The sequence below is a fragment of the Plectropomus leopardus genome, chromosome 14 (genome assembly GCF_026936395.1).
Source record: "Plectropomus leopardus strain MGB_pleo_1.0 chromosome 14, ASM2693639v1, whole genome shotgun sequence".
NCBI lineage: Eukaryota > Metazoa > Chordata > Actinopteri > Perciformes > Serranidae > Plectropomus > Plectropomus leopardus.
In genome coordinates, this window is record NC_142189.1 from 26,478,808 (window position 1) to 26,503,179 (window position 24,372).

The 24,372-nt window shown below is 40.3% G+C and overlaps 2 protein-coding genes and 1 long non-coding RNA gene across 7 annotated transcripts in view; 1 reads left to right on the forward strand and 2 right to left on the reverse strand.

Moving 5' to 3' along the window:
• The first annotated feature begins 399 nt into the window (after positions 1 to 399).
• On the forward strand, positions 400 to 23,415 carry rab3gap2 (RAB3 GTPase activating protein subunit 2 (non-catalytic)). 3 transcript variants are annotated; one of them, XM_042500236.2, is made up of 35 exons: positions 400 to 799; positions 2,728 to 2,816; positions 3,000 to 3,117; positions 3,218 to 3,299; positions 3,572 to 3,619; positions 3,737 to 3,812; positions 3,977 to 4,078; positions 5,785 to 5,884; positions 6,390 to 6,488; positions 7,124 to 7,272; positions 8,102 to 8,181; positions 9,840 to 9,932; positions 10,058 to 10,197; positions 10,868 to 11,063; positions 11,279 to 11,422; positions 12,859 to 12,941; positions 13,049 to 13,113; positions 13,220 to 13,310; positions 13,453 to 13,574; positions 13,760 to 13,973; positions 14,235 to 14,332; positions 14,816 to 14,924; positions 15,017 to 15,177; positions 16,449 to 16,623; positions 16,768 to 16,944; positions 17,114 to 17,220; positions 17,503 to 17,569; positions 18,246 to 18,316; positions 18,792 to 18,827; positions 19,494 to 19,622; positions 20,246 to 20,461; positions 20,569 to 20,658; positions 20,768 to 20,992; positions 21,151 to 21,315; positions 22,540 to 23,415. In XM_042500236.2, the coding sequence occupies exons 1-35, from the start codon at positions 691 to 693 to the stop codon at positions 22,690 to 22,692; spliced, it is 4,179 nt and encodes a 1,392-aa protein (XP_042356170.2). In that variant the 5' UTR covers positions 400 to 690; the 3' UTR covers positions 22,693 to 23,415. The 3 variants fall into 3 exon arrangements, with proteins under 3 accessions (XP_042356170.2, XP_042356173.2, XP_042356171.2); XM_042500239.2 differs by having other exon boundaries at positions 19,494 to 19,568; XM_042500237.2 differs by having other exon boundaries at positions 13,763 to 13,973.
• On the reverse strand, positions 12,169 to 16,376 carry LOC148187503 (uncharacterized). 2 transcript variants are annotated; one of them, XR_015778631.1, is made up of 5 exons: positions 15,912 to 16,376; positions 15,001 to 15,139; positions 13,869 to 13,949; positions 13,485 to 13,545; positions 12,169 to 13,096 (listed from the first exon to the last, which is right to left on the reverse strand). It is a non-coding gene; the product is annotated as an uncharacterized LOC148187503 (long non-coding RNA). The 2 variants fall into 2 exon arrangements; XR_015778630.1 differs by having other exon boundaries at positions 15,001 to 15,166.
• Positions 23,302 to 24,372, reverse strand: part of iars2 (isoleucyl-tRNA synthetase 2, mitochondrial) — a 53,244-nt gene continuing 52,173 nt past the window's right edge. For both annotated transcript variants that reach the window (XM_042500241.2, XM_042500240.2), the window contains one exon: positions 23,302 to 24,336. In XM_042500241.2, the coding sequence (XP_042356175.1) occupies positions 24,191 to 24,336 (146 nt within the window). In that variant the 3' untranslated portion in view covers positions 23,302 to 24,190. The remainder of the gene's footprint in view (positions 24,337 to 24,372) is intronic.

A 24,372-nucleotide genomic window follows, 5' to 3' on the forward strand; every position in this document is an offset into this window, starting at 1 on the left:
TGGCTTTGAAAAACTGCCCAAACTACAATGGAAAAATTTGCTAAATGTTCTAGTACAAGTACAGAAAACTAAAGCTGAGCACTGATGGAAAAGAAATATGAGAGAGCTGGGAAAGAGAAGAGGCCCAAGATCAAGCAAGCCGCGTGAAAAAAGTTCCTTTACTGCCCTCTGGTGAAAACAACATACCAATACACTTTTTTTCAAACGCTGATAATCCAAAATGTAATTTCTATATTTATTGTAAGACAGCGCTGTTATTATAACAAATTGTTGTATTAGTCATTTGTAAACAAAAAAACATAAATAAAAAAAAAAGTATAAAATTGCATTTTCCTGTCTGTCATTTTCCCGCTTTTATTTTGAAATTTTGAACTCAGCTGTGACCCGGAAGTACTTCAGTGTTATTATGCTAACGATGTGTCATCAACACAACTGGACCAGGGTGGAAACTGCAAATTTTCGGAAATATAAGACAACCAGACTCGTGCTAGTGCTGCTTTAGGGGCCAGTTTAGGACAAAAAAAGCCGCATTTTCTTTGTGAACAGGCTGTCATAAAGTAAATACGACAGCAAGACTTGCAAACGGACTCGAACTGCTGAGCTACGGTGATCCTCCACAACTGGATTGTTAGCAATCAAGCTAACTGGCTGATTGCCTGGCTGTTCGGGTCCTGACGGGACGGGAGAGAGATGTCCTGCAGCTTGTTGGAGTTTTGTCGGCTCCAAGAGCTCAAAACTGTCCGGGACTACTTGTTCCAGGACCGGAAAACTGAGCCAGTGGAGGAGAAGAATCAAACAGGTAGCGAGGCTAGCATGCAGCATTTAAATGTTGACCCAGGCGACAACAGTCCAGCTAGCTAACTCTGGAACTAGCTAGTCGTAACACTTATGCACAAAATTGTGGCTAAAGGTTGCAAGCGGGAACTATTTATAGGTTACAGTTGAGGGAGATTTAGTGAAGGGCTCCAAGTACCTGACTTCTTAATGCATAGCAAGTTCTTTTCGTCCAAGTCTGTTTTTTTAAATGCAGAACAAAATAAACAGACGAAAATGCATCCTACAAATATTCCATTAATAACAATAAGGGACCGTTTTTAAATTGTGTGAGGGGATAAGGTGGTGCAAAATAAGGGGGCACGTCTAATATTTTTTTAAGTACCGGGGAGGGCCCTATGTTTTTATTAAATATTGATAATAATAATACTAATAATAATGTTGAATTTTATTTTCAGGCTCTTTTCTAAGCACTCAAGGACACCTTACAAGACACTGTTGAAAACAGGCAGCACTGCATCCATAGATCATAAGGTCAAACAATGTTTGATAAACAACAAAAAGTTAATAAAATTACTTGATTTGGTGTTGTTTTGTCTCCAATACCTACATTTGTTGTGACTATTTATAAAAAGAAAGAAAATTATTTATGGTGGATGGAGGGTAATGCATTCCCCTTAGTCACTCAGTGAGGCTCGAGGAAAAAACTTTGGACTTCTGGGCAGAGTCATGAAAAAAAAAAACCTCACACCCGAGCCACCCTCTCCTCTGATAAATAAAGAATAGTCCCAAATGGTTTGACTTTAATAATAAAGGCAAATAATTTGACGTCAAAGCTTTGAATGATGGATAGAGCCTCTGCAGTACCACAGGAGCACTGAAAGGGGAGGAGGAGAAATCTTTCTGCCCTCTGTGCTATGAGTCATCCCACTTGAGACACCTGAACACACCACCGCAGGACGCTCAACAGAGGAGAGCAGATATTCACACAATGTGCACAAAGAAAGGGCACTTATACTTATGCTCCATTTTAAGGCTTATTTTCTTGTTGATGTGTTAATACAGAACGTATCATCAACTTAGTCTTGATGCACAATGACATCGACCCCCGGACACACACTGACTGCACCAAGGCTTAATGCATTATAAATGTCCGTGGCAACAGGATTTAATCTTGGATACTGCTGCTTGTTTGGTCACTTTGTCTTCCACCCACTCTTTAATGTTATTAGGTTATTTCCCTCTTCCACAATACAAAAGTAACGCAATGCTCAAGTCTCAATACAATATTATTGTGATTTTAAACATTTATCAATATGCATCTATACATCTCATTTCAGTAATTTTTATTGTAGCAAAATGTATCTAGTGGACTGAAAACAAATTGATTTATTATTATTATTATTATTCTAGTGGGATACCAACATTTTTTTTTCTATACTGATAGTTTTTCTTTTTTTTTTTTAAGATTTCTTTTTTTGTCTTTTTTTGATGGGACAGATGAATACAGACATGAAATGAGGGAGGAGGGATGCTCTAGCAAAGTAGCTACCACCGCCCCAATATTAATACTTAATTTAAAAAAGAGTCCATGCATCCCTGTTTCAGTACAATATAACCATGGAAAAATATTTAGATACTAAGTTGTATCGATTTTGTTCCTCACTCCCATTGTCCTCCTTCATATTGTTTTTTTCTGGTTTTTTAGCTTGACATTAGCATGTCTGTGTTAGGTTAATATTTTTAGTTGTTAGCATTAACACTTCATGAACAACTGCTGTGACTTTAGCCTGTCATTTTATACCCCTATAACCTTTAAATGTGTCACTTTTCTTGGGACTGCTATGTGTTAGTTACCTGAAATGTCAACAACCTGTCAGCAGGTGCTTGGTCTTATTAAAAATCAGCAAAATGTCACAAATTAACTCCTATTAATTTGATTTTCCCTAACAGAAAATGAGCTCTCCTGGGACACCTCTGACTGGGACTCGGCATGGGACAGTGGCGAGAACAATGAGGAGGGAGCTGCGTCTGCCACAACGGTTTGTCCTTTTGTGTTTTGTTCTTGTCATTTCGCTAAATAAATTACACGAAACAAAAGCTGCAAACAACTTTGTTCAGTATGTTAAACTGATCTGAGTTGTTGTCTGGGATCATCACTCACATCATTTGCAGATTCAAAGGAAAGCTCTCTCCTCCCTCTGACTTTCCTCTTTGTCCCGCAGGTGGAAGAGGAGACCACAGGGCAGTGTGCACCCTGGCTGCAGGACTGTGTGGTGTCCCTGTCACCCTGCTCTGACCTGTTGGTAGTGGCCCGAGAGCAGAAGGCTGTCTTTCTCTCAGGTAAGATATTCAAACACTCATGCACATACACACACACCCACTCACATCTAAGTACACAGAGGAGTTAAACATTCCTGTTCATATGCATTGATTCTTGCAGCTAAGTGGCGTACAGATGACAGCGGCAGAGAGGAGATGACCCTGGCTGTGTCTTGGACTGGAACCCTCAGCACTGACGAAGGGTAAGAGTCAAATTAGATTAAATGTAGAAGGAGAGAGAGTGATATAAGATAACAAAACAGAAGAAACTTACAGGCAGAAAAATAAACTTCAGGGTGATAAGGAAACTACACGGGATAAAGAAGGGTCACATTAAAAAAGGTATAGTTGCTTGGCAGTGGGGAAACGAATGAAACATGAGCTAATGTATAAATGCTTCATGTAAGGTTTTTGAGAGAAAGAGAGTTTTACAGTGAACAAAAAATCTGCTTTTTGTATGTTTTCTTCACTACAGAGAGTGTGTCAGCAGCTCTATCTGTATACCACTGGCAAGCCAGAAGAGGTAATAATTCCTTATGCCCAAACCAGAGGAGATGTTTGCGGAAATACAAAATGCCTCTGTGTATGTCTGTAGCTGATATATCAATGTGTGTGTTTGTGTGTGTGTGTGTGTGTGTAGGAGCTCCACAGGGCGGCCCGATTGGACCTGTGTAGTTGTTGGTTTCACTTCTGGCTATGTCCGCTTCTACACCGAGGTACCTCACCAATCTCATCCTCTTTTCATGCACTACAGTGCTTTTGTAGCCTGCATGTTGATTAACATTTTCATATAATCAGCAGAAAAATGAAACCTTTTAACCCAGCCTATAAATAGTCATGAATGCCAGTATTAAATTTTACACCGATTGTTTCTTGCCAGAACGGCGTTCTCCTCCTGGCCCAACTGCTGCATGAGGACCCTGTTCTGAGGCTCAAGTGTCGCACATATGAGATCCCTCGCCATCCTGGAGTCACTGAGCAGGTAATTCACACACTCAACCCTCCTGTCAGAACTGTGTTTGAACGTTATGACTAAATTCAAAGGAATAGTTTCACGTTTTGGAAAACAGGTACCTACCTGCAGTAGGGTTGGGCAAGATCTACCATATTGGCATATAATGATGTCCACAGTGAAACATTGTAATGGATGATGGTATCATTGGATATTGATTTTTTTGTAAACATGAAATATTCTCTAGTAAATGTGCAGGGCAAGACATGGTGAAACAATTTTTAATGACAATACAAGAATCTGTGTAGATGTGTGACAAGCACTTTGGTTAATATTTGGGAGGTGTAGTAGCCTGACTCCTACCTTTTTAACAGTTTTGGAGAGTTTGCTTTATAGGTGTGTGTCAGTCCTCATTTACTAAGGCAGGCGCAAACCAGTTTGATTTGAAAATAATTTTTATGCTGTATGTGCTAAGTTAAACATGCTTTCATGAGGTGGTAAATAGTGTAATTAAATAACCTGTTTTTCCTTTGGTAAATCAGGCACAAGAAGCTATTATAACAACTAAAATTAACCCATTCTTCATATTTGTGCTCTGTTGCTGACAGTCCTTAAAAATACATATTTACCAGATGTTAGATGCAAAATGTTTGCACCATGGTGTCCTCTTTCAGTTTCACTTGCAAATTCTGTGCACTGTTGGTGAATCACAATTGATAATTTGTAATTTAAATAAGTGCAATGCATACCAGCCGGCCGCAAACTGGCATCCTGGTGTTGGTGTCCACAGTAAATTCTGACACTAATACCCACAGCTACTTACTGTACTGACACTGTACCGGTCTGCTCTGGTTGCCTAGCAACAGGCACATAGCCCCCCATGAAATGTGTCATGTCTTTCTTTGTGTTCTTTACTGATTAAATAATTAGTAAACTTTAGAGGTGCTCTTAGGCTGTTAGGTCAATGTTGTTATGTTTGAACAGAATGAATCTAGCTGTTTTCCCTCTGCTCCCTTTCCTTGTTAGAAGGTAAGCTAACCACCAGCTGGTTACAGCCTAATGCTTATCAAACAGACACAACAGTGGTATATTGATTTGATTTGATTGCTTTATTGTTAGAAAATTTTCAAAAATGTGTTTTGTGTCCCAGGATGTGTACCGTTTTACATAAATACATATAAATACAAAACATTGTTAAACAATACTACAGACTCTATATACCACATCAAACATTACCAAAAGTGGATGCAGTGCAACAAATGAGTCATTCCCTCTTACATTTAGTATTTGACGCAGTTACACTGAGGTGCCTGAGAATCCAAATTCTGATTTTGTAGGTTTAAAATCTCAGGAACAAATTAGTTATTTGGCCTGTTCAGTCAAGACTGTGAGATTCAAAATCTTTGTTGTTGAAAGTTGATTTTCTTCAAATAAATTGTGAGAGATATTACCAAAAATATTTCCAACCATAGACAACATTCTTCTTAGCTCATGTGTTTGACCCACAGTCTCTGTGCAGATGCGTAGTAGCATTGTCAGTTCTAATGTAAATCTCTGATTCCTTTAACTGTATGATTAAGTGCGGGTATTAATACTTGAACTATACATTTTTGTGATCACAATAACTTTGATTTAAACTTAAGTTTCACCTGCTAGCTTTGCCTGAGCTTTTGACAGTATCACACCATGTTATCTGACAGCAAATGCGTAATTATTGATTTTATATCCTGCAACAGCATGAAGAGTTAAGTATCCTGTACCCTGCTGCTCTGGTCACCATCGATGGCTTCAGCCTCTTCCAGTCTCTGCGTGCCTGCAGGAACCAGGTGGCAAGAGGTACTTGGGAGCATGTCTGTAATTATGAGTATGGGTTTGCTTTTAACTGGGAGTATTCACAGTATGTGCATATGGTAGTGTGTTTATATTATTGGATGAGTCATGGTGTTCTAGTGTAAAATTTTAGGTATGAAATAAAGTGTTAAAAGTATTTTGCAGTGTGTTAACTAGAGGTATGTTCTTCACTTGCTGGCTGTGTGGATAGTGTTTGCCACAAGGCATTCAGGTACTAAGGAGACATCCACACAACTATCACTGCACCACTGCCATACGTGCTTCCTTATAACTCAGTCTCTAGAGGGTTAGCAGCCAAGCTTCTGCAGGGTTTCTCTGAGCATCTACAGTAGTAGTGCTGGGTGTGTGTGTGAATGTGCTTTGAGGTCTAAATTAATTATTGTCACTATGAAAGCACAGTGAATGCAAGGCCTGCTTGCTAGCTATAGATGATGAAATCTCTTGCTCATTATGTTGGTATCCAAATGATCAACTTCGCTTTTCCATCCAGCGGCAGCAGCAGGTAGTGAAGTGATCCAGCCTCCTCCCCTGGCCTATAAGAAGTGGGGTCTGCAGGACATGGACACAATTGTGGACCACAGTAGTGTCGGTAAGAGACTATTTTTACTTCCTTTAAGGAGGTTATGTGTCCAGTTGGCTTTGTTCTGATTTTTATTAAACTTGGGTGAAGGGTGAAGCATGGGCAAAGGAAGATCCTGTTGAATTTTGAAATGGATACAAATCATTTTTCACTCTGTTAACATTGCAAGACAGGGCATTTGGCCTTGGTGGAGTTCTGTGCTCTCTAATTGCCCTTCAGTTATAAAGAGTAATTGATTTCTGTTTATACCAGTGATGTATTGCCTTATAAAGGACTGATTGGCGTTTGTGTCTTACCCATCTTCTGATTAACTTCTGCCTCAAAGGGTTAAAGTGACTAGAGTGGATGCTGAATTTGTATTAAAGCATTTTATGACTCACTGACAAAAATCTCACAATAATTTTACAACTAAAACTTTGGGAAGTGTCAAATAAAATGGCCTTTGCACTATGTGTTCTATTTATGCATTATAATAAATATAAAGTAAAAGCAGTAGACTCATATGCTGTGAAGACTTTTATTTTAAAAAGTCAAATGAATGATTGACAGGAAACAACTGAATTCACTGCTCTGATACTTATCATTTGTCTTTTCCCACATCTCTGTTCATCCCTGTCTACTCTCCATCTCTCTTACTGTTATAGGCATTATGACGCTGTGTGTGTTTGACCAGATGAAGAATGCATCCATCCTGGGGGGGTTTAATGCTTCAGTCAAGGGCAGCCCCCCCGCCATGAGCCAGTATGTCACTGTGGGAGGCGGGCCTTACACAGGCTTCTACTATGCTGTAGAGGTGAGTGAGGGAAAGATGAAACAAGCAGGCTGTTTATTTCCCAATAAGAATTACTGTACACATTAACTGTATAGGTAATAAATATTAACTATCATGTACCTACACAAATGGTGCAAATGACTTACAAGTGTCATTTACTACCAACTCACCTAAACCTCTCAGCTCATGTCGTGGAGTTTCTTGAAAAAAGTCATGTGAAACCTTCTGTTATGGAGTTCATGGACCTTGCAAAATCCTGTTGCTCAGCTTCAGATACTTTTTAGTCATGATTTTTTTTTTCTCAGAAAGAAGTTTCAAGCAAATTTAAGTAATCCACTTTGGGAAAATATTCTGTCAAAATAATTTAAAAGGAGGGGTTTTCCACTCCAAAGCTATGTTTATCAAGATCTGTGGCACTCTGGATATGTCATAGTACTATATTGTAGTAACAAATACAAAACTTGGTTGCACGAAAGTAGTAAATAATAAGGAGATTTTAATTACTGTAAAAAAATTCAGCAACAACTTTTTATGTGAATTCATGTTGCAAAAAAGCAATATTTGAGGCTCGGAATAGACGTACAGAGGATCCCAAAAATGCTCATTTCTAGCCATGAGGGCCTAACTTCAAAAGCCAAAGCATTTGCAGCAGAACTGCGTAGGATTTTGCAAGGTCCTGTGTACTTTTCACATATTTTTATTTTTCAAGAAAATCCATGACATGAAGTGGGAGATCCGGGTGAACTGGTTTAGAATCACCCTCAAGGGATAGTGCAAGACATTAGAATCAACCAAAGAATGAGTTTTCAGAGAGTAAATTGAGTTTTTTGTTGTCTCTTTCTGTCTGTAGGGAAGCTCCCAGCCTCTGCTCTCTCACGTGGCTCTGGCTGTGGCCAGTAAACTCACTTCAGCCCTCTTCAATGCTGCCAGGTGTGTGTGTGTGTGTGTGTGTGTGTGTTTGTGTTCCTTCCATGTGTGTATAAGCAAGATAACATGCATTAACAAAGATTTTCCAAATATAATTTTACTTGTATAGCACACAGAAACACACAGCAATTAGTCAAAGTAATCAGTATACAATGAAACAAGTGAATGAGTAATAAAACCAAAGGAGCATGATGAAACTAACAACCACATTTATTTTTTTTTTTTTTAATGAATTGCTTAAAAGAAAAATAGCGTGGTTCAGAAGGTAAAAAAATAACTTTGTCATACTTGCTGAAACTGTCACTGTATCCTGACAGTAGTACATGAGATGAATAATCTGAGAAAAATCAGGCTCCTCCTAGTGCTCCCAATGGCATTTGCAAAAATTTCACTGCGCCTGAACAAAAAAAAAAACAACCTAATCTTAGCCAGGAGGAGTCTCTCTCTGCTCGTGCTTTCTCCACCTCCAAACAGCTGCTTTTGTTTACTTTAGAGCTCTGGTCCACTGCCCAAACCCCAGTGGGCCCGACCTGAGACAGCAGGGCAATTTCTCACTATTCCATCAGGCTTGAATTGAGTCAGGTTCTTGCCAATTTAACATTTATTTGCTTATATGTTGTTTTTTAAAAAATATTTTGAACTGTCTCATGCTTAAAAGGCACTCTGGCAGGAGTTTTAATGGACTGAATTAAGAGGGAAGAGAGGAAAGGTGAAGGAACAGTGGAGCATGTGGAGAACGGGTAGAAAGAGAGAGTGTGCATGTGTGCATGTGAGATGTGCATGTATTAATATTAAAAAATATTAGTTTTATAGTTCCTAAAATGCAATATAATAAGGGTCTATTTCATCTACAATTTCTGGTTTTTAATGAGGCTTGGGCCCAAATCTGATGCCGTGGGTCAGGCTCGGGTCAGGCTTGGATAGAAACTGTGCGGGTTCATTCAGGGTTGGGCCTGATTGTTTGGGCCCAGTCAATTTACTTTGATCTCAGGCTCAGTTCAACTCTTTCTTTTTGACTTGCTTTTCAATGTCTGTCTTGTTTTGTTAGTTTATCTCTGCCGTGTACGCTGTTGTTGGCATTGCAGCGTGTGCATAAGCAGTGACTCCTCCTGGCTATGATTTGTTGTTTTTTTGTTCAGATATGGTGGATTCTTGCAAATACCGTTAGGGAGCATAAAGAGGAGCCAAAAGAACCTGGTACTTTCACAGATTATCTGTCTCATGTATAACTGTTGGGGAAAAAGGGACGATTCAGTGAATCTGATAAATAGTTGTTTTTTTCCTACTGTAGCTTTAATACCAGTCGCATACGCACTTGAAGACTAAATGCAGCACTGTCAAAAACCCTCTACTGCTGCAACAGCACGAAGCAACTCAATCAATACTTTAAATTCTATCCTGTTCTCTGCTCAATGCATGCATAACATATACAGGGGGGCTGTGTTTGCTTTTATCCTCCCCAGAGTCTCCTTTCACTCTCTACCTAGTGTATCTCAAGTGTATCTTGCCAGGAGCCTCTTCTCCTTTATTACTTTTTCTTTTACTCTTGTCTCCCTGAATCCTTTCTCTTTTCTTTTACATGGAGTTATCTTCTTATTTGTTGTTGCTAGCTTTTTCTGCATCATCATTTCATCACTCTCTCTTGTCGTTTTTTATCTCAGTGGATGGTTAGGTTGGAACAAGAACAAGAATGAAGAGGAGGCTCTTCAGAAACAGAAGCCCAAAGTGGAAGCTGCAACGCCCATGGGGATCAGGTAACTCATGATATTTTAACACTAATGCAGCAATGCCCTGTCGTGGCCTCATCAATAATGGTAATATAAAGCTTGGTAATCTGCTTCTGTCTTCCTTCCTCTTAAATCTGACCTCTTCTGGCCAGATTTGGTCTGCCAGACTCTCGTCGCCATGGGGAGTCCATCTGTCTCTCTCCCTGCAACACGCTGGCTGGAGTGACAGATGACTTTGGTCGAGTCACACTGCTGGACTTGGCCAGGGGCATTGCCATTCGCATGTGGAAAGGTGAGGAGAATAGTAGAAACAATAGACAAAGGACTAAGAAGTGAATATAGAGGATTTGTGAAGGGATTTTTGTAAAGCATAGAATAAAAGGGATTTATTAAGTAACAGGGTTTCTGCGGATCCTTTAAAAGTCTTTAAAGATTTCGAATTCATTAACCTAAAAATAATGCCTTAATTGGCATTGAAATTGCTTAAATGTATCTTTCAAAAATCTTAAAAATGCTTAGACATTGGAGGTGGGATTCATTCTTTTTTTTTCTGACATTGCATTTAAAAAAGCCCCAAATAATTGGATAACATTCAAAAAGACCCAAGCATCATGTTTTATGTCACAATAAATATTTGAAAAAGAAAATAAAACTCTCCGCAAGTAATTAATGTTAGTACATGTTTTTTTCCATCAATGTTAGCTACTGTAAAATTTATCTTAAATTTCATTCTAAGTGGCATATAAAAAGTGTTAAAGCACTTAAATCCTGCTTGCCTTAAGCTGTAAGAACCCTAAAGGAAGTCTCACAAAGCATTGAACCCTTACATGCTGTTTTTGTCAGACATTAAAAGCCTCTATTTCTTACTAAAAATCAGGAATGATGCCAGGTCATCCAGCTTCAAAGTTAAGTTTGTCCCTGTAATGTAAATATGACTAATGATTAATTCAACTGAACTGCAGGTTACAGAGATGCTCAGCTGGGTTGGCTGCAGGTTCCAGAGGAGCGAGGTGATCGGGAGTTCTCTCCCTCCGCCTCCCTCCCCAGACGCCATGCTCTGTTCCTGGTCATCTACGCCCCCCGCAGGGGAATCCTGGAGGTGTGGGCAATGCAGCAAGGGCCTCGAGTTGGAGCCTTCACTGTGGGAAAACACTGCAGGTATGAACAATGCACTCTAAAAATGAAGGTGTTTACTTTTTCGTACAGATAGCATCGAAAGCATCACAAACAAAGCAGCACCTGTAATTTCTTATATATAGCATACCGCAAAAGCAGATACTGGACACTGGGACACTCAAAGATAGACAAACTGGGGAAGAGCACATAAAATAAAATACATTAAGAATATTGTCTGGTGTGTTTGTCACTTCCAGGTTGCTTTATGCTGGCTACCGTCTGATGGGGGTGAACAGTGTGACCAGTCAGGGCTGGCAGCTCCACACACAGCAGGTGTGTCTTCTGGACCCCATCACCGGAGCGCTGAGGACAGTGAACATCCCCTTCCACCTGGCCCTCAGGTTGGTAAACACATACATTAACCTAAGAGATACTGTAGATCAACTGTTTGCCATGCAGGCATTTTTAAAGGAAAAGTCCAGCGCTGCTGAAACACACTAATTAGCACGTTATACTGTATCTCAATTGTTTTAAAGGAGGTTTTCAGATTATAAAGCCCCTTTCAAACATGTATTCTATCCCTGATATCTTCAGGAACATGTCTTGCATGGGGTCATGTGCAGGGATCCATATTCAGAGAATTCTGAACCACCAATTTCCCACCTCAATGCCTAATAACATTTCAGAGAAAATGCTGCTGCTGCTGATTTGCAGGAACAAGCATGTAAAAGGTTACGACTATCTTACAGAAGGTGCTTTCATGTGGAGCGAGTGAAACCAATCACAAGACTCCTCTGATGACAAATTTGAATCAGCGACTTGTTTCCAGTCTAGCATTCACGTCAATGCTTTCAAGGGTGAAAATTATCATTTGTCTTGCAAACTTGCTGAATAATTAATCACACTACAGCTCCTCGCCTGCAGTGTTCCAGAAAATAATGGAAGACGTCCTCTAACATGCACATGTATCCAGCCTTGCCCCCCCATCTTTTTCTTCTTCTGTTGGATTACTACCTACAGCTGGACTCAACCTATTCCAGCATTATGGCACAAGATGAACATTTTCTTGATTGGACTGTATGTGTGAATAATGAAAATCACTCATAGCGCCAGAAAGGTTATCTCAGTAATTTACCTGGAAATAAGTGTGAATGAAGTTTCTCAATCAGCAGCAAAACCTAATTCCAACACTCTCAAAATGTCAAACTAATTCTTAACACTTCGTGAAGTGTCTCTTGTAGGATTGCCTGCAAGAGGTGGGGTGGGGATACTTTTTATTTGAAAACTCAGATTTGCTCATGAACTATTTAGTCCCTGTATGTGGGAAGTAGCAGTTCTAGCAGGTACACATTTATATGGTGTACCTCAGCTATGTACACATACTACTTAAGAATTTTATGGCATATGAAATTTCATTATTGCACTTTTGCAGCCACAACCTCAAAAGTCTTTGTTCAGTTTTTCTTTATTAACAAGGTGATTTTATTAAGCCACACATACATTCACATATTACACACAAGAAAATAATTTTATATGCAGTTAGAGTTTCAAAGTGAGTTAGGAAAGGCTGCCAAGCGTCAAAGAATTTCCATATTGACCCCTTTATAGTATTTCGAAACTTCACTAGTTTTGACATAGTACATGATCTCTCTCACCCAGTGTCCAAAAGGGTGGCAGTGGTTCTTTCTATTTTGCATTTTTGAAAATAAAACATCTCTATTTTTGTAAAAAAAAAAAAAAAATTACCATCAAGCATTCTGTAGGCTGTTAAAGACAAACTTTTAATGAGGGCTTCCACCAATCCATCCATCATCTTTCTCTGTCTTCTCCATTTCAGTGACAAGAAGAGTGAGCGAGCCAAAGACATGCACCTGTTAAAAAGACTGACTGCTTTACTGAGGAGCAGAGAGGTGGAGCCTGGTAAGAGACACAAGAGTGAGAGCTGAATGGAGATATAGATGTACGTGTGTCCGATGAGAAGAGTCTGAATCTTTGCTTCCATGTATTCAGTCATCTTTTCTTTTCAGATATTTTGGAGACCGAAGCCAAAGGTGTGCTGCTGGATATCAAACACCCTGCCATTAAGAAGCAGGTATAAACAAAATGCAGTACGGATGTCCTCACACACTAACAGAGACTACACTTCTCTCTGTTGTAACAGTCAAAAGTCTAACTACAGTCTTTACGCTTCCTTTTAGGCTTTGGAGTCTCTGCTGTCAAATAAGAACGCCCCCGTCTCATGTCTCACTAACATCACATGCGCCTTATATGACACTCTGAAGCAGCAAGGTAAAGTATCAGTTTATGAGTAGGAAAAAAAATATTCAGATTTTTTCTGAAGTTCTGTAACTGTAAATTGTTTTGTGCATATCATATGTATGGCATTGTTTTTCTCTTTAATTCTTAACTCTCTTTTATTTCTGTATTTCAGACCCAGAGGAAGTAGATGCGGCATTACTCCACCTCTGCTCTTCACAGATGAAGCTGCTTCAGCTCTACATGGACATCCAGCAACTCCACTCTGCTGCAGACACAGAAGCTTGTTTTAAAAATGTGAGAGGGCAAGCATGCATAAACAAACCAAAAGCTTGCTTAAAAAAAAAAAATTAAAACTGTAATGCTACATAAATTAAACTAGGCAACTTTAAGGTTTGCAGCAAAGCTACCAAATAGGGTAATATTTTTGCATGTGGTAATTACACATAACTATATGACAAACACTTGAATTATCTCCTCAGCAGGACTCTCTAGAAGGCATAGAGGATGAGTTGTCCCGTGTCGGTCCGACCTTGCAACGCTACGCCCATTTCACCTCGAAACCCAGTGTTTCCTTTGCACAGGACTCACCTGACTCCCCTTTTCCTGCCCAAGCCTTTCTCTCCCAGATGGAGTGCACCGAAGACGAGGAGTTGAGGGTAATCCGCGGGTCTGAAGCAGAATGGAATCAGCTAGGTATGGCAACATATGTGAACACAGTTACCTCAATAAATAATGTTCAAAAAATTACACAAGCACGCTATGTAAACATTTTGTTCATCATAGTATGACAGTGTCAAATTAATTGGTACTTAAGTATAAAGAGTATACTTATTAAAAGAGTATTTGTCTTAAACTAGACTAAACTACTGCTGCGTTTTTCCATATGTGATATACACAGATGTTAATGACATCACACAGATCCAGACTGAGGATTTTGCTCTTGTTCTTTTACAGGGAACTTTATGTTTTGGGGGTGTCTGTCTGGAAAGAGCCCACTCCATAAAGTGTGTGACACACTGCAGCAAGCTGGCATCAGTCCACAGCAGCTACTGGTAAGATGGAGAAAAAGACTGGTGGAGTGGGTTGTGCTGACTTTTAGCTCAGCTCTGAGATTTTTGCTAGTGGAGACATGACTGAGATAAAGAAGGAAGTAAAACAGCTGGCAAATTGTGACAAATAAGTGGACAAATGTGATGATATGTAGTTTTGTTATTTCATATTAAAAAAGTTCATGGTTTTTGGAACGGATATGTTACCCCATAGCCCTCCAAAACAGCTTCCTCCAGCCTTTTTTTGGTGTCATCTCTTTGGCCTGGCCATGTACCAGAGTCTTTGCACACAGTACGAAACCTGCCCTTATGTATGCCAATATGTGACTTGACATAAGGGTAAGAGCAAATTTGGGTGGTCAAGAGTGTTTGCTGCATCTGGAGTTGACTCTTCTATTTTCTCTCACCAGAAAATTTAGAGAAAATATAAAAGAGAAATTTAAGAGAATGTTGCCACATGAGCCCCCTTGTTTCTCTTTCTTTCAGTCTCTGTTGCTAAGTGTTTGGTTGCAAAGAGAAAAGGAGGTGCTACAGAAACCAGAAGAAACTGTTAGAAATTTACACACACTACTCATGGCTCTCAGCAACATGAAAGGTATGAGCCGACTTCTTTGCGTACGTTCTGTTAACCAATGAAAGTCCATGTAAAAAAAAAAAAAATGAATAACCACCTCTTCCTCTCTTTAGGTGCAGTTGAGGAGTCATGGGACACCCAGTCGATCTCTCCCTGGTGGCAGCAAGTTCGCTGTACCTGCATTCAGTCCCACAATGCTGCCGCTGCTCTGCTGGCTGCTTTTGTCGCTCACCGTGCTGCAAAGGCGAGCATCACAAGCCGGGCTGACAGCAAGGTAGGGAGGTATCATAAACACAAATGCACTTATCAGGCAGCGTTATAAAGAATTAAATTATGGCGAGCAAAGGACCATTTAGTCGAAGCGTTGACTTTGAAGCAAAAGGTGTTTTGCATGTTTTTTTTTTTTTTAGCATGACATTGATACTCTACCACATCTTAACCGACAATTGAAGCTGGTTTCCAGAGCTGGCCCCAAGGCTGACTGCTGGTTTCATGTTTCAAAGACATACAGTAATTATAGTAGTTTAACCCAAAAGAGGAGAATATACTTCAAAGTTATTTAGTACTACAGCACTATAAATTGTAATATTAATTTAATTTTTTTTTTATATAGCACCTTTAAAAAGGTTCACAAAGTCATTGTTACGTTCCCTTTAAGCAAAGGGACAATAACACGACAACCAAGAAAGATGAACCACAGTAGAAGTGGAAATTAAGGTAGTTTATTGGTGACCAAACAAAGGTTTCTCAACAATGTGAGAGAGGATGGGACCAGGTGGTTGTGCCAAAGAAAAGAACTGAATAGAACAAAACGGGGCCTAACTAAACCACCATCAACAAACAACAAACAACGAAAAACAAAACCTAACTCCCTTCTCTAAAGAACAGCTTTCACGAACAAAAAACGGGGTAGCAACAACCACATAACCTAGTGTGTCTAAACAGATTTCCTACGTGTGTAAAAAAATGTAAAGGGTACCCCCAAGTCCACAACCTCTCATCACATACCTTTCACCAATTGCAAAAACACAGTTCTAGTCACAGGTCACAAAAACACACAGCCAGCTCAGGCACAGAACAAAAAGGGAACAAACGAGAGACTAGCACTCTGTGGGAGATCCATTTTGAAAACCATGCTGACGGATGATTGGCCAGGTCGGAGTGGAGGGGACCAATGAGCATCCTGCCCCTCTGCACAGGTGGTAATCAACTGGACTGCACGAGTGGAAACACTCAGGTCATTAGCACCTGAAAAAACATAAGGGAGGAGGGAGAAAACGGGAGAAAAACACACACTGCACTGTGCCCCTGTCTGGCACGTAACAGTCATATAAAATAATACAAAGAAACAGATCAGAAACAACAACAGAAGCAATAAAACCCCAAATAAAAGAAAATGAAACAAATTAAAAAGGTTAAATAAATAAAAAGACCACATCACTTAAAAGCAAGTCTATAAAAATGGGTTTTTATGTACTTCAGCTAGACCTAATAATAACCACTAAAACCACAATCACTGACGGATTTCACGTCTGTGTGTGACAGTTGCAGTCGGAGTGGGAGGCGGTATCCCTGGAGCTGGAGCAGTGGGCGGTGTGTGTTCGCCAGCTCGAGGATGTGCTGGTGCTGCAGACTCTGCTGCTGGTGCCTCCTCCTCAGGGAGCAGCAGGGGGCACTCCTGCACAGTGCTCCATCAAAACGCTGTTGGAGGGAGGCACAGGTACGCTGTGAAAAAAAATATCCTCAGGGATATAAATAAAGACAGACAGACAAGCTTTCATTCATCATATGTATTCTGGTTGTGGCTACATAAAACAGATTGTCTTGTATTTTTATTGACATCTTCTCACGTGTATGTGTAAAGGTGGCATTGCAGACAGCGTCTCAAAGTGGATGTTCAGGCACAGCTTGGCCCCGGAGCGACTGAAGGAAATTCTCCTAAAGAGAGAAGACAAGGAGGCAGATGAAAAAGAGCAGACGGCCGGAGAGGGAGATAAAGGGCAGGAGGAGAAGAGCCAAGAGGACACAGATAGGACAGCAGGTCAGGACAAGGACCGGACAATATATGATCAAAATGTTGGCCTTTAACATACATGAATGTGGTTATTTATTATATATCAGCTCTCTTATCTCTCTCCAACGTACACACTGGGATCTGTTTATACCCTCAAATCATATCCAAGTCAAACTCTGTCCCCTGTGTTTTCCAGAGCTGTTGGTGGCAGTGTGCCAGCGGTTCCCACACTCCCTTTCACCTGACCTGCTCTTCGCCCACTGCTGCTGGGAGTATGTGGTGCAGTGGAACAAAGACCCCGAGGTGTATATTCACACTTACATACACATATGTTTCTGTGTTTATGATAAATATAGCCTTTTTAACCTATTTTAATCTTAATTCTGTTTTTGCTAATTTTTCTTAGTTTGGGAACAACCCCTCCTCTGTTAGCTTTCAGCTCATTTGGTTTACATTATAACTTCTTGCAGCGACAAGCCAGTTTCACCATATGGGATGGTTTTCATAATTCCCAGGAGTATGGATTATAAAAAACCCATCACTTTTGCTCTTAAATCTGGACTCACACCGGCTTCTCTCCCCTAGGAGGGCCGATACTTGTGGTGGGCTGTGGAACATCTAAAGCTGGTCTCCAGCCCTCATATCCAACTAGGTGAGGGGCTCTTTTTGACATGCTTGCATGTATTCTATTACAATATTATTTATAATTTGCTTAATAATGTTTTTATTAAAATTGGGTTAAAAAGTGTAATTGTCTTCAGGTTTGCCCTAAAATAACAGCTCAAATGTGTCCTCAGACAGAAAGCACTACAGTGGAAACTGTCTATAATGATCATGGTTACAGTGTTCAGGCGCTTAAATGCTGTTAAAATAATTTGGTTATAATAATAAAGTTGTCTGCTCCCGGGGTTCATTTAAGGTTATTTCATACATTATATATGGGGAAAAAAATTGAACTACAGTAAATCTATTTTTTTATTTTACTCAAGGTAAACTTGGCGTTTCTCACGTTATCTTTGTGTCGTCTACTTTAACATCAAGAGACAATCATGGCTGTTTGTGCGCATTACTTTTCTTTCTCCATCACTGAGGAAGCACCTGTGGTTAAAGCCGCCCTCATCAAGTGGATTCATAATGTCTGGTCACATAAAGCTCCTCATTACTGCTTTTTCATAAGTAAACAAATGTTAATTGAATAGTCCATAAAAAGTTTATAGTTATTACCTGCTTATAGTGATCAATTTAAACCAGATTACTGGAAGTGATGTCAACATCCCCACTTTGTAAATCAGCGCCTTCTAAAAATGACCTCCTCTCTTCCTTTACAGGGATTTCGGCAATGATGTGGAGCACGTTCGTTGTCAAGCGTTTCTCAGCAGCGGCCTTCCTCGTGGAGAAGGTAGAGTCACGAATGCAACAGTAAACAGTGTTTAAAGACAAACCACATATGTTGTGCCTACTTACTGCACCCAAGACAGGACTTTAACAAGAGGATAAAGATTTTAATGGAGCAATGCGTTTCGCTTTCAGCTTCATCAGGCTCATACTGAGCACAGAAAGACAAACAGCACTCTAAGGATTTACATATATAATTGGAAAACAAAAATACATACTATATATATATATACACTGTTTCAATGGCAAAAATACCATTATACCATATAAAATATGGGAAAAACCTCATAAAGTCCAATTCATTCAAATAGAAAGACAAAGTCAAGTCAACATCACTTCTGCAAGAAAGATAATTACAGCACATCATATCAGAAGTAAGGTAATCTCTGAGTAAACAGTGTGTGTTTGTGGAACAGTATTGTTCAATCTGTAAGGAAGTATAGAGGTTGTGAATAAATAAAAAAAACTTCTTTTTCTAGGTGGGGAAAGCACCCAAAGATCGCTTATGTCGACGGGTGAGTGCGTATTTCAGCACAACTTCTAAAACATCATACTAATACTAATATCATACTTTAACCCTTTGAAAATTGCTTGACATCATTTTTTTTGTGCTGGGTTCAGATGCCTTTCACAAGTGTTTAAATCTTTGTAAATTGATTTGATTTCTTTGGAAAACATGGGGGAAAAAGGCTGTCAACTTGGCTAAAAATGTCCTGCAAATTGCAAGAAATTAGTAGCTTGAGAATTTTTTTTTAAAGTTGATTTAACTCTGTTTATAATTATCATAATTCTACATTAAAGTTATGTTACTGAATTGTTATTGTTATTTAAGCACTTTTCTCAGGGCATTTCTCAGGTTTTTTTTTTTTAACTTTACTTTTCTGGGGCTGATTTTTATTTCCCTGCTCTTTTTTTCTTATATTCATTTTAATTTTTTTGTACTTTTTTCACTAATTTTGTGCTATTTTTGTGGGTCAGTTCCTCCTAAGTTGTTTGTCTTCTTTCCATGTTTTTGAAAAAAAAAATCAACCCTATTCACTCAGTTTTCAAAGGATTAAAATATATAATGCCAGTTTTATCATGATATGTTTTGTCATACCTAATTTATGAATAGATCATTTCAGATGTTAAGTGTTGCAACATAATCTGCATATATTAAGGGTGTATGTTTATGTGTGCAGGATGTGGGGATGGGAGACAAAGCGGTGACGTCTTTCCTGGGCTGCTGTGTGCAGCTGCTGCAGATCCTCATGGAGGTGACTGGAGTATTGGTTAAAAATCAGAGCCCTTTGTCTTTTATTGATTATTATGTAAGTAAAGAGATTCCAGAAAAAAAGCATGGAGGAGCTTAATACTGCCACTACTAACATTTATATTCCATATTCATTTGATTTATTAGCTGGCTAGCTCACTGCTTGCAAGATGCATTTGTGTCTGATATGTATTCTCCACAAAATAACTCTATCGCTCTGATAAAAGTCTAGAATATACGAAGAGGCAAATCTTGTTTTTTTTTTTCAAAAGGTCACCTGTTAGATATAATGCATCCTTCACTGAAAAGTCTTCTCAGTTTTTCTGCACTGGAGGTATCACATTTTCACATCACAACCGGGTACATTGCATTCCAGCCCGTGATTGGCTTGACTAGTCATGATGTCAAAAATGCTGCTCGTATGTACACGTGAAACTGAGAAACCAGGTGATCACATTCATGCTCTTCAGCAGATGAATGTAAAAAAAACCCCAAAATACACAGTAAAGCAGAGAAAAGCAAAACACATTTTTGAGCGGGGGGGTTTGTGCATGTTTTATTTTTGCACTTCTGCACTTTTTTTAAGCTGTGAGTTGCATTCATAATGCAAATGAAGCATCTAATCTTTACAAGGACACAAACCTCTCTCCTCACCGTCTCCTCTGTTGCCTTTTCACTCAGGCGGACTCCGCAGTGGAGGAGGTTCCCGCTCCGGAGCTGTCTGTGGAGGAGGTGTGGTGCGGGGCGGAGGGCCCTGCATCTCTAGCCGAGCTCGCCCTGGAGCAGAGAGGCGTCCACTACCCCCTGGTGCAACACCACTGCCTGTTAGCCTCCCTGCTACATGCTGCTATGACCTTCAGTCTGAGGGTCAAACCACTCAGCCTGTTTGACAGCAAGGTGCGGAGACGGACCGACGCACAGAAACTGACAAAATTGACAAAAACTAAGCATTGCGGTCTTGATTTATTTGTGCATCAACGTGTTTGTCTGTGTGTGTTGTTCAGGGTAAGAATGCTTTCTTTAGAGATCTGACGACCATCCAGTTGATGCCCAGTGGAGACATGGACCCCAGCCTGGTCTCGCTACGACAAGAGGTGAGAGGCAGATTTGCATCTAGATGTCAATAGAAAATAAAAAGCTCTTGAAACAAATGCTTCGTCATCTTACCCTAATCCCCCTCACTCTTAATACCCATCGTCTCAGTTCCTCCTCCGGGTGCTGACCGCCTGGGTGCAAGCCATAGACGATCCTTCCAGCTCAGCCTCCGACACCAGCGCCGCCCCTCAATCCTCTACTGGCCCCAAGGCTGACTGGTGGCCCTCGCTGTGTCTGGAGCTGGGCTCCCTGCTGCAGGTCAACCCCGACATCCTGAGACGGCACCTCGTCTGCGAGCTCTACAACCAAGGCCTGGACCTGCGGGCTGAAGAGGCAAGGAAGAATGTGGTGTTCTAGTAGCGCTAAAGCTAAAACTGGGATAATAGTACTTTTATCAAACCTTGAGGCAGACCACAGAGCTGCAGTAAGTCATAAAATCCAACATTCTGCTCTGACTTTTCATCTTAAGTGTGTGGCATCTTATCACCCAGGTGATGTTAGAGGTGGAGGATAAGGATGTGCTGGGCTCCCAGCTGCTGGTGCTCACCGGACAGAGGTTGAGTTACTCACTGCTCCACAGCCAGAGCCAGACGCAGGCTGCCATGGAGCTGCTGGCTCGCTTGCCCCCCACCCTCTGCACATGGCTCAAGGCTATGGTAAGACACCAAAACAACGTCCATTTATACACTCAGAGTGTAGATGCTCATTTCAGTAAGTACATGTATGCACCCAGTATTTTTTATTAAGTCTAACCTCATTATTTCCTGAACCACTAATACTCAAATTAGCAACATTACTATTTATTACCTCTGCTGATTGAAAAGCGCAACATTTGTTCTCCCTTAGTAGGATGTTTTCGCACGTTACTACTTTAAGGAATAAACTAGCAAAGGAGAGAATACAGGCTGCAGATTACTGATGATAAAAAATAGACTTGTGCAAAAAACTAGCCAAATGCAATGAGCATACATTAATTTTCAAAAACAAGAGACCCCCGAGGGCGACCCAACACAGTCAGGCCAATGATAAATAGAACCATTCCAAATTATTGCTGCCTTTAATACAGATTTAACCCTAACAGCTACATGATGTACGCTCAGTATGATAGTAACTCCCTCAGAACAAATGCTAAGTCCTGTGACTCCTGAGACATGTTGGCCTAATTTACAAAGAAAAAAGAAATTGATATCATGTAATTATAAGCCATACAGTTTTGCACTGAAAGGCCTCTTTAACAATTTAATGTCCAGTATTCATGGCCTTCAGCGGCAGCTGTCCCCGGGACAGAGGCCTGTTTTCAAGCTGTCCATTCGTCTGTCCCTCTTATTCTTGCTAATGCGATATTTCATGAACGCCTTGAGGGAATTTCTTCAAATTTGGCACAAGCGTCCACTTTGACTGTTAAAATGTAATCAGTTCATCGTTGAGTCTAACTTTTAAAGGTCACTGTGACCTTGCATGTGTCTCATTCTCACAGACATCGTATCCCAAAAACAGGTCAAAGGATTTCTTCAAATGTGGCACTTGTGTTCATTTGTACTCAAGAATGAACCGATTAGAATTTAGTGGTTGAAGGTCAAAGGTCACTGTGATCTCACCGTGATTACGTGATGGCATTTTAAATCCAAAAGGACAAAGGTCCTCTTCTGTTCCTGAGGTCATATCTCAGGAACAGAAGGGGAGACATTTAGTCGGATACAGAATCTTGAAATCTTGAAACTGTGCTGATTGTAGAGGTCTTCTGTGCTGCCGGATTGAAGGTGTGTGTGTGTGTGAAGCATCCATGTTTTCACAGACGTGGATGTAAAATGGAAGTGCAGCTTGTTTGGTGCGCAGAGGCAACCGCAAGGTGGTAATTCTTTCTTTTTTTTTCCAACTAGGACCCCAGTGAGCTGCGGTGTCCCCTGGTCCCCCTGCCCCAGACCAGCAGGCTGGTCAGCCGACTGATTGAAATCCTGCCAGAGAACCACGCCCAGTACAGCCTGGCCCTGCACCTGCTGGAGGCTGTGGAGGTACTCACCACTGAGGACTGACCCCGAAAAGGGGGGAAGGGGGTGGAGACATTGTAGGCAAATGGAGAGATGATAAGGAAGTAAGTAAAGGAAAAATAAACAAAAAAACTATTCTAGAGACTGATTGAGGAAGAGAGACCCCCTCATTTTAACAAAACAAGGTCTGTAGCACTTGAGGATTTGAATTTTGGTGTCAGCAAGTGTTTCTCACATGCAGAATATGAGAGACGGTCAAAGAGATGAAAACAGCCTTCTTATCCTCTTTAATCAGCGTCATGAAGATTTCGTTTTGTCATTCAGCTCATGTTAATATCGTCCTCACAACTTAATTGTAGAAGACAGTGATATAGAGTGGATATAGGCTTTTAACTTTTTTTTTTTTTTAATCCATCATATTTTTGCGCATGTAACATAAATGATATTGAATAATTGTGTTATTAAAGAGTATTGTCTGGGGGATATGTGAAAGATGATTATTCAGGAATGGGGCATGTCTTTTCTTTGTCACTTCACTTTCATTTCATCTGTTGACCTTTGAAACTGGTGTCCTAAACTGTGTGCCATATCAACGTTCTGATTTCTCCTTCCTGTCTCACTTTCCCTCTCATGGACAAAAGATGTATCATAAAGAAAAATGGACCTTATTTTTATTTATATATGCAGACAGTACTGTACTAGCTGTGCCTGTACACCTCCGGTTCTGTAGTCCTCCATTGCAGAATAAAGAGGTTTCTCAAAAGCTTACATGTTGTTAATGTTGAGATAATGCAGTGTTATTGCTTACTAGTTAAATTCTGCTGATACGCATAGCACGTTCAGAGATTAAACTCCATTTACTGTATTAATAATTCAGAGACAATTTTTTTTCCATACACCTTTATCTTCATGGGAAAGATTGCAAGAAACAAGATTTATTATACTTTACAAGAACTTCCCACACCAGATATAAATTCTCTGCTGTTGTCACACAGTGACACTCATCGTGAAATTACTTTTCCATATATTTACACATTTAGAAAAAAAGAAAACATATTCCCTCTGAATGGCTTCCGCTCTCTCTACTGATAATCCAAGTCAAAATGTTGTCAATTCAAAATAATACAACAGTCGTGCTCATGCTGTATCGGATTGTTCAGTGGTACAAGATCAAATGTATACCCAGTTTATTCATGCCACAGCCACGTGATCAAGGGCGACTTTTTGGTTTTAGAGTTCACACCTGCTGTTCTAGGAAAGTGTATAAGTGCATAAAGACGCCTGAAGCACATTTAGTGACAATATTGTTATCTGCTGTTAGGCTGTTCTTTCCCAATGCCAAGCTGCAGGTTCTTCAAACAGGCAGTGGATGAATGAAAGAAAACCGGAGTGAGGCAACAGCTGAATCTGAGTCGGTTCACATCTCTCAGCTGATGGTGACAAGAACTGATCTCTATTCAGCACTCAACAAGAACTTCTCTCAAAGCAGGGAACAGCCAGGGTCATTTTTGCAGGTCGTCATGGAGACAGGGTGTTGGGCCTGTCACTGAGCCTGTGAGACGACGGTCTGACAGCGCGGGCACAGGCAGTCTGCTGACTCTGCAGTGTAGCGGCGGCAACGCGGACACCGGGCAGCAGACGTCGGCACCGCTGCTATACTGTAAGCACTGTCCTCACGGATAACACCACCTGACAGGACACACACAGACACACACACACTGAGCA

What these genes read in the sequence shown, in the direction of transcription:
- rab3gap2 (XM_042500236.2), top strand. Translation starts at nt 691, where the DNA reads ATGTCCTGCAGCTTGTTGGAGTTTTGTCGGCTCCAAGAGCTCAAAACT. An exon ending in GCCCTCTTCAATGCTGCCAG is followed by an intron (nt 8,182 to 9,839) that starts GTGTGTGTGTGT and finishes TTTTTATCTCAG; the next exon opens with TGGATGGTTAGGTTGGAACA. An exon ending in TCAGCCTGTTTGACAGCAAG is followed by an intron (nt 20,462 to 20,568) that starts GTGCGGAGACGG and finishes TGTGTTGTTCAG; the next exon opens with GGTAAGAATGCTTTCTTTAG.